The following is a 9761-nucleotide window of genomic DNA, read 5'->3' as shown; positions in this document are numbered from 1 at the left end:
CGTAATCATGCAGTCTTCTGCAGTAGAGTGCTGTTACAATAATCAAAAATATTGTTAGCCTATATGTTTTACGATAACAATCAATATGTGCAACCCAGACAGGTTAATTGTAGGCTGTATCAGGTTATCAGGCACTTACTTGAATACATTGTCTTTCTCCCATATGCAGTGCAGTGATGGAGATTAGTACTCTTCATGTAAGTGTACTACAATACACTTTTAGCTCAAAGTGTTATGCAAGTATACTTACATCCACTTCTAATGAAGTGAACATGAAGTACACTTAAAAAAAAGCATTTTCATAGTGTTCTACAAAGAACTTAAAAGTGCACTCAATTTACTACTTTAAGCAATTGCAATTTCGTATACCTTTTACTTAAATTAATACATACTCTATTGTGTGTAGTACACTACAGTATACTTGTAATACACTATAGTATACTACTTTTTCACCTGGGCGTGATTGGCAGAGTGAAGCGATAGTACGGCCCTGCGCCCCGCCTCCCCCCTTGACAGGTTAATACGTCACATAGAGTCCAATCCCGTGGCAGGTAGGGCCAGCAATAGTCAACCGCGTTGAGTGCGATAGAGACGATTTGTAGACTTACCTGAGAGATGAAGGACGCTTCGGGGGCGAAGGAGTTGGCGAGGTTAGTAAAGCGTACATATTACTACCGTTTCACGCGCAATAAAAAAAACGGTGATATAGTCACCCATATGCACATATCACCCGTTTTTTTAATTAACTAGTGTACGCCATTGATGGTTATCAATTTCATACAAGCATTTCTACAACGGTAACCTTTCAACTTAGATGAATAATTTTGTACGGAAAACTGAATATAAACAACAAGTAGGTCGATTATGTAATAAATAAATAAAAAGGCTGTTTTCTTCGTTTACCGGGATGTTATGAGTAGCACCCTGCCTCTATGAAAGGACAATATGGGTTTCGTGTGGCGTTGTAAAATGACCCATCCCGCTTACCACCTTACCTTACCACCTTACAACTACAACTGCGTAATGTCCGGCGCTCGCATTCAATTGACGCGTCAATTAGGACTGAATGACTTGAAAATTACTTTGAATCCCTATCCTGTCCCGTCTTCTTTCGCATTGTTTTTATACATTCCTCTATGCTGTTGTCCATTTTCCATGCTGTCAATTCGGATATAATCAATATATTGTGCGTAATCATGCAGTCTCCTGTAGTGCTTTTATAACAATCAAAAATATTGTTAGCCTTTAAGTTGTACTATAAGAATCAATAAGTGAAACCTAGACAGGTTAATTGTAGGCCTTATACATATCTGTCTATCAGGCACTAACTTGAATACATTGTCTTTCTCCTATATGCAGTGCAGTGATGGAGATTCACACTCATCAAAGGCCACCTATTTTAAGGTCAACATTCAAGGGGCTCCTCTTACTTGCTGTGATACTGATTTCAATCAGGTACCTGTCTGTAAACAAAGACCAATGGTCAAATTATCTGCAGAGCAACATGCCTTTGAAACAAACCAACCAGATTTATAGAGCCCCTCTTCCTCTGGAGCATCCAAATCGAGCCTTCCTCCAGCGCCACCTAGCTTTTCCAAGGAACTACCATTTCATCCTGGATGACACAGACGTGTGTAGGTCCAACACTCCTTACCTGGTTCTGGTTGTTCCTGTGGCCCCCGGGAACAGGAAAGCTCGGGATGCTATCCGGAAAACGTGGGGCAACGAGACCCTTGTCCAGGGGGAGCTGATCCAGACTGTCTTCCTCCTGGGTCTCCCCAGTGGAGGAAACATCACAGAGCAGCAGGAGCGCGTCCGCATGGAGAACCTTCAGTACCACGACCTGATCCAGAGCGACTTCATAGACAGTTACATCAATCTGACCATCAAGACCATGGTGATTATGGACTGGCTGGCCACACGGTGCCCAAATGTGTCCTATGCCATGAAGATTGACTCAGATATGTTCCTTAATGTGGAGAATCTGGTGAGCATGTTAAAGTCACCAGGCATCCCCAAGGAGTTATACCTGACAGGAATGCTGATGTGGAATATGCCTGTCATTCGCGATCAGTCCTCTAAATGGTATGTTCCTATGGAGCTGTTCCCTGACCCTCATTATCCAACCTATACCCTTGGCATGGGCTACCTCTTCTCCATTGATCTGACAAGCAGGTTTTTGGAGGTCTCCAAAAGCATCGAACCCTTCAATATTGAAGATGCCTACATTGGAATGTGTATGAAAAAGTTAGGACTCAGACCCACTGAGCCACCAGATCCAAACCAGTTTAGAGATTACCTCGATAAATACAATCGCTGTACCTTCTCTAAGATCATCACATACATTCTCGGCTCTTCAGAAGAGCTGGTGACTTACTGGACAGACTTAAAAAAGCCTGGCCCACCATGTTAGCCCTTTGACATATATATGCCCATTTCATGGATAACATGGGGTTGAATTGTCAATCAATTGCTAGTTAATGTAACCCATCTGTGTTAATTTTATTTTGGGAGCATTTATATTGTTGTCGTTATTGAATTTCATTATTTTTTCAGTTGTGTTTTTAGCTGCTGATGAATATTGAAGCCCAAACTGAATTCCTCATTGCAGTTATCATTCTGTGTGTCACAGTCCGTCTGAAGCAACCCAATATATTAAATGTGTCTTAAACAAATCTATTCAAATTTTAAAGTAGGCTATAATATAAAGCTAAATAGGCCATACAAGTGTGTATGACCAAACTTTAGCATAAGCCAAACTTTGAGTCTGTGTTGTAAGCACGCTGCTATGTCAACAATGAATTAATAACTCCTATTTCAATTATTTAATTATGTGTTTATTGTGGTGGTTGTGGTTGGGCCAGACTGGAAAACCTTGAAATATATATATTTTTAGTGCACTTAAAAGGTTTTCTTGTAATATTAGACCTACTACTTTGTATGTCAATAATGGTATCCATTGAGGCCTGAACCATCACTCTGAGGAGATTTTTTCTTGTCCTTTGGGGTGCTTCAGTTACAGAATGTCATACACATATTCCCTGAAAAGCCCTTTGAGACCAACCATGATTAAAAGCTATACAAATACAATCTACTTGAGTTGACCCATTTCCCTAGAATGACTTTATTTACGTGTTAAGTGAAGAAAGGGAAAAGGTTTGTTGCCCAGTGTTTATTAAGTTGTTAACAGTACGTATTTGTTGTTAAGGCTATAAAGCAAATATGTTTGACATTATGGAAAAACGTCTTGTCTTGCTTTAAAACAAGCGTAAAATGTCAGAAGGTTTTGACTTGTGAAGAACTATTATGACTGTGTGGATTTGAGGTTATTTATCGATCCAGTGTGGAAATTGCATTAAATGAAGGATACAATTTCGCACGTTGAGCACACAGTTGTGTGACTCGTTTATTTAGTTTTTGAAAACAGGAATCAAAACGTGCTGCAAGAGAACATATGCCACATCGGGCTCCGCGTCATGAGAAGCTCGTAATCCTTAAAGGGACAGCGATCCCTGAAACGCAGAGACAGTAAAAGACATGCCTAACACAGTGTAAAGAACAACACATAACAAAATACTGTAGGTGAATTATGTAACACTCACTACACCAGTATCATAAAAGGTAGATGTCTTGGGACAGATTTTTTTCAATTTAATAGGCAAGATGTAATTTAGTGAAAGTTTCAAATTGAAAATTGGTACATGAAGCTTTCAGATAATATACATTATAATTTGAATGAGCCACCCTCCAATACAGGTCAATACAGATAACTTGATGGATATGGCTGACTGGTGTTTTTAACTTGTTAACTTTTAAGAGTAACTTTTGTGTCTTTGTAGAGTGTTTTAGTTAATGATAAGAGCTGTTGGAATTCTCTTCATGCTAAGGAAAGGGGCTTCAATGCTTTCTTTCTCATCATCTCAACCATAGGTTACACTGGACCATCATTTACGAAAGCAAAGGAGATAATGCAATCCCACAATTCCTTGCGGTAGGAACTACATTTTAACAGGAACCCTTAAAACGATGCACACTTTCCATCCACAAAAAAAACCTATCAACACTACCATTTCAAAATATGGCACCCCAGATTGTCTATCTCCGTGTTTGGGCCACGGTGAACCAAGTGGGCTGTGCTGACCTTGCATAAACTGGAATTATATTGTAGATGGGCACAAGAATTAATGTTGGGATAAATAAACAGTGGCTTAACAGGTAATTCAGCTAGTACAAGTATACGGGATCTGGGCTGCTTAGGGAGTGTCCTAACTGACATTGCATTCACGACAATGCACAAGTAAGTAATTAAAGGATCACTCGGCTGACACATCCTGCAGTGTGTTGTGAAAAAATGGTTCAGAAAAGGATTATGTTTTTTGCCTAATGTGCTAGATGTTAGGTATTGATCAGAGTTGCTTTGAGCAGATGCATATATCTTTTTTGTTATTTTATTTTATTGTTTTAATTACGCACACAAGTTGACAAAAAAGTGCAGGACACAAATATTGCTCCTGTTTCTTTCAGGTCCAACGGGGAACATCATGAAGTTGCAAGGGAGACACATTGCGTTGTGCGTTTTAGCACTGCTGGTCTTCTTTGTCGCGTTCTCCTTAAATGACAGGGAAGGACAGAAATCAGACACCCTTTGTGACCCAGAGCGGTACTGCTGACCTTGCATAAACTGGAATTATATTGTAGATGGGCACAAGAATTATTGTTGAGATAAAAACACACAATGGCTTAACAGGTAATTCAGCTTCTTCTCATTACTGAAATGACTATCATTGGGTCTGGATTGTTTCATTAACTGAGAGGCCATTATACACAGTATGTCATACAGACCCTAACAACTATACTAATAAGATAGTAACCCAGTAGTTAAAAACAAAAAAATACTGTAAGTTATTTGTAAGAACCCTGAATAGTTATCCCCCTATTTTCAATTTTTTACCCACTAGTTCAGCTAGTGTGCTGAAAGATCAAATGTTTACAAGAAGTTTATCCTTTACATAGGCTTGATTTATTTAAAGGGGCGATAATACCTCACCAGGTGTGAGTTTGGTAAATCATTAAAAGCCATGTAGGCAGCCAGATTTTACAGATCAGCTGCGGTACACATTCTACAAAACTCATTGTCTTCTGTGGGTTACGCATAATAAAGTCCAATAAATACTTCCATAATATACTATATTGTTGCAGTTAACACATTATTTTAAGAGAGCTGTAGAGAAATCTGTGAAATTTGACCCAGCTGACATACAATGCTTAACTACATGCAAATGAGGCCAACTGGTTTTTCCAAGCGATGTAGACACCAGGATATCGACTGTCATGTGCGGAGGCATTAACCGTGACTACCGTGTAGATTTCATTGATAGAACAAGTCCTTTATTTCCGGGCACATGGATATGACGTCACAGGTATAGCAGTACGGTGGACCATACATTCATATATCACTACATTTCCCCCTTTTAAGTCATTGAGATATCCCATGCATTACCCAAACAGAACAGGCATAATTTCCCATAACGGGGTCACATAGAAGTAGGATTTTGGGGTAGACTGCCCGCCATCCACAGCAACGTAGGGATTATTCTGCCCTCAATAGTTGCTGTCCCTATTGCTCCGAAAAAGTCCACGGGTTTCCGACTTCGGCAACAGCCATACAGTCCAAATCCATTTCGTTACTCAAAAGTGCATTTTTTTGCTTTTTCTTTTTTTTTTTTTTAAAACTGTATGTCGGCATGAGAACAGTCAAAATCTCAACAATAACATTTCAATAACATTTCGCCTTAACTCAACAATAACATTTCAATAACATTTCAACTTAACATAACCAATCCCTGCTTTAATTTGAAGTGTATCATAAGTGTATTAAAGCAGGCCTAAGAGTTAAGTGTCCCTATACCTGTAAGGAAGTCTGACCTCCCGACCTCTGGAAGTCACCTGTACCCCCCCCGGCGGTGTATGCGGGGATGCATGCCCCACGGCTCAGTCTGGTGACATCTGGTCTGGTGGCTTGTCGCTGAGGGCAGGACTGGCCGCAGGAGAAGACCCGCTTGGCAGTGGTGTAGGTCTCTCAGCCCGCAGCTGCTGTTCTTCAGACGAATCTGCAGACCCCGGCAAGGCCTGTAGGTGTCTCCGGTTGCGACGCAGCACTGCACCGCTGTCCATCTTCACCAGGTACGACCGGGGCTCTTTGCACCGGCCAACGACTGTAGCAGGAGTTTTCCACCCCTTATCACCATCAATCTTGACTCTGACGTCCTGGCCCTGATGAAGTGGTGGAAGTGGACATGCAGAGTGGCGGCGGTCGTAGTAGAACCGGTAGGACGACTTTGTCTGTGTGTCCTTTTCCTGAACCCGTTGTCTGTCAACAGGTGCAGGCTGTAGCTTCTCTTCCAACATAGGAAGTGTAGTCCTGATGCGTCTCCCAGTCATGAGCTGAGCTGGGCTCACACCGGTTGCTGCACTAGGGGTAGCTCTGTAACACAACAGAGCCAGATGTGGATCAGGCTGCTTCAGGATGTGCTTGGCCGTCTGAACAGCCCGTTCTGCTGCACCGTTCGCCTGGGGGTAGTGAGGGCTAGTTGTAGTATGGGCAAAACCATACTTCTCACTAAAGTCTTTGAACTCCCGAGATGTGAACTGTGGGCCGTTGTCACTCACCAGTTCAACTGGTATCCCCCATCTCACAAACATGGCTTTGAGCCGGTTGATGACTTGTATGGTGGACGTTGAAGAGAGGTGAGCTATTTCAAGGTCCCTTGAGTAATAGTCAAGGGAACTCTTCTTGTCCAGTTCGCAGAGGTCTGCTGCAATACGCTGCCATGGGCCCTCTGGTAGGGCTGTGGTGAGTAGTGGCTCACGTCGCTGAGTGGGTCTGTTTTCAACGCAGAATCGGCATGCTGAGACTTTCCGTGTTATCTCACCACTGATGCGTGGCCACCACACTGACATCCTGGCTCGCGCACGGCACCTTGTCAGGCCCTGATGGCCTCCATGAATCTGCTCCAGTATGGCAGATCTCAGCGCAACAGGGATAACGATCCTATCCTGATAGAGCACCAGCCCATCTGTTTCGGAAAGATGAGCCCTAGCAGAAAAATAAGGCTGTAGAGATGGTAGCATCCGTGACTTGGGTGGCCACCCATTTCTGATAAAGGCTATGATCTGCAGCAGCTCACTGTCCTGTTGAGTAGCTGTGCGGATCTCGCTGAGTCTTTGTGATGAGACTGGAGCATTGGCAACGACTGATTCCACGTAGGCCTGTACCTCGTGCTCCAGCTCTCCATCACTCACCTCAGACAAGGGCTGTCTGGAGAGCGTGTCGGCGACGACTAACTGTTTCCCTGGAATGTGCTCGGCCACCACATTAAAACGAAGAAGGCGCATGAGAAGCCTCTGACACCTAGGAGGAGCTTTGTCCAGGTCGTAGGTATTGATAAGCGGCACAAGAGGTTTGTGGTCTGTGTGCACGTGAAAACTGTCCATACCTTGTACGTAGCGTGCAAACCTCTCGCAGCCCCACACACACGCCAGGCACTCCTTTTCAATTTGTGAGTACCTTTTCTCGGCCTCCGACAGTGTACGAGAACAGAATGCCACTGGCTTCCACTCGCCGCCATGTTCCTGCATTAACGCAGCCCCTAAGCCGTAGCTGCTCGCGTCTGCACTGACAACAGTCTTCCTGTTAGCTTCGTAGTATGCCAGAGCAGGGGCTGACACAAGCATGGCTTTGACAGTCTCAAACGCTCTTTCCTGTGCCTCACTCCAGACCCAGTCGTTTTCCTTCTTCAGCAGATCAGTGATCGGATGCAGTTTGGTGGAGAGATCAGGCAGAAATCTCCCAACATAGTTGATGAGGCCCAGGACCTGACGCAGTTCCTCAACACTTGTTGGACTGGCCATTTGGGTGACTGCCTTCACCTTGCTGGGGTCCGGCCTCAGGCCATCCGCACTGATGAGGTGTCCAAAGTACTGAATTTCTGACTTGCCAAAGTGGCATTTGGCCCTGTTCAATTTCAGTCCACTGTCTTTGACAGTCTTCAAAACTGCATTCAGACTACGGTCATGCTCCTCGGTCGTGGCTCCATACACCAGAATGTCGTCCATGACTACGACAACCCCCTCGTGGTCCTTAAGCAAAGTGGACATCTGTCTTTGAAAAATTTCTGGGGCTGACGTTATCCCGAATGGGAGTCTACGGAAACAGAACCTGCCAATGGGAGTAATGAACGTTGTCAGCTTGCGGCTATTCTCCTCCAACGGGATTTGCCAAAATCCGCATGAAGCGTCGAGAGTGGAGAATATCTTCGCTCCAGCCAGCTTTGGAGCGATGTCTTCAAGCGTTGGTTAAATGTACCTCTCACGCTTTACTGCCTTGTTCAGGCGTTTTAGGTCTACGCACACTCTTACTTCTTTGTTTTTCTTTTCGACAGGGACCATCGGGGCACACCAATCCGTGGGGTCCGTGACCTCCTCGATTATGCCCAGGGACAGCATGCGTCGTAATTCAGCCTCAACTTTTGGCAGGAGAGGAAACGGGATACGGCGCGGCGTTGTCAGGGTGTAGGGCTCTGCATCCGGCTTCAATTCAATCTTCACAGGGTCACACTTGAACAGGCCGATGTCCCCAAAAACACCCTCTAGCAGATCTGATGCAACAGCATTGACTCTCATCACCAGGCCCATTCTCTTAGCGACACTGCATCCCAGTAGATTATGTGAGTACGGCCCCCTTATAACAGTCACCCAGTACTTGTAACGCTGTCCCTTGTATGGACTTGTGGCAAGGAATCTGCCCACACATTGCACTTCACCCCCTGGGCTGGTAACGAGTGGTTTTGGCCCAGTCATGACCAATCGTGGGCGCCGCGCTAGCCTATTGAAAGCAGTCTGTGACATTACTGTGATGTCTGCACCAGTGTCTATTTTAAATTCAACAGGACTGCCATTTACACGCAATTCCACCAGCCACTCATTTTTGGAGTCAGGCTGCTCAATCACGTCTGTTGTCGCCTCCATTACAGCACCAACGAAAAATGCATCTTCACTGTACTCCTCCATACAGTCAGACGTGACATTGACTTCTTTTAGTGATTTACTTTGACAGACGGCCTCGAAGTGCCCTAATTTGTTGCATTTCCTGCATCTCTTATCTTTAGCTGGGCAGGGGCGTGCGTTCCCATGCCGACCATTGCAACGTGAGCAGGCAAACCGCCTTGACTCACCCCTGTCGTCTTTTCTCTGCCACTGCGGTCTATCCTTTGCGCCATTTCTTCCATTGGATTGCCATCTTCCTTGTGTCATAGCATCCACTGCACAGTCACTGTCAGCACGCAAGCTCACGTTTTGCTGTTTTATTTGCTAACTCTGACGAGTTACTTGAATCGCTTTCTCGAGCGACAGTTCTGGCTCCAACTGTAACTTTTCTGAAACTCCCGTGTCGGAGATGCCAATCACAATCCTATCCCTGATTTGCTCGTCCTTGGTCACTCCGAACTCACAGTACTGCGCTAGTTCGTACAGGCTTCTGATAAAAGCTTCAACAGGCTCACCGGGCTTTTGAACCCGCTTATGAAAGCATGCCCGTTCGTGTATTACGTTTCTCTTCGGCACAAAATGCTCGTGAAACTTCTTTATCACAATGCCGTAATCATGCTCAGGGCTTACTTCGTCATCATCGGCTTCGCTCCGGTCAAACACAAACGAATCGTATATAGCCTCCGCCTCACTTCCCATAGCATAGAGAAGCGTGT

General features: G+C 44.4%; 1 protein-coding gene across 1 annotated transcript; it reads left to right on the top strand.

Moving 5' to 3' along the window:
* Positions 1-549: 549 nt before the first annotated feature.
* Positions 550-3090, top strand: LOC307071085 (beta-1,3-galactosyltransferase 2-like). The gene is made up of 2 exons (XM_079729961.1): positions 550-650; positions 1360-3090. Exons 1-2 carry the CDS (start codon positions 616-618, stop codon positions 2411-2413), a joined length of 1089 nt encoding a protein of 362 aa, XP_079586087.1. The 5' UTR covers positions 550-615; the 3' UTR covers positions 2414-3090.
* The last annotated feature ends 6671 nt before the right edge of the window (positions 3091-9761 follow it).

Source organism: Pollachius pollachius (genome assembly GCF_949987615.1).
Source record: "Pollachius pollachius genome assembly, chromosome: 2".
In the NCBI taxonomy this organism is placed as follows: domain Eukaryota; kingdom Metazoa; phylum Chordata; class Actinopteri; order Gadiformes; family Gadidae; genus Pollachius; species Pollachius pollachius.
This window is presented reverse-complemented; position numbering and strand designations above follow the sequence as displayed.

Excerpts from the sequence above, each read along its gene's own strand:
- LOC307071085 (XM_079729961.1), top strand. The coding sequence starts at position 616 with ATGAAGGACGCTTCGGGGGCGAAGGAGTTGGCGAG. Across the intron at positions 651-1,359 it reads GGGGCGAAGGAGTTGGCGAG|TGCAGTGATGGAGATTCACA; the intron begins GTTAGTAAAGCG and ends TCCTATATGCAG.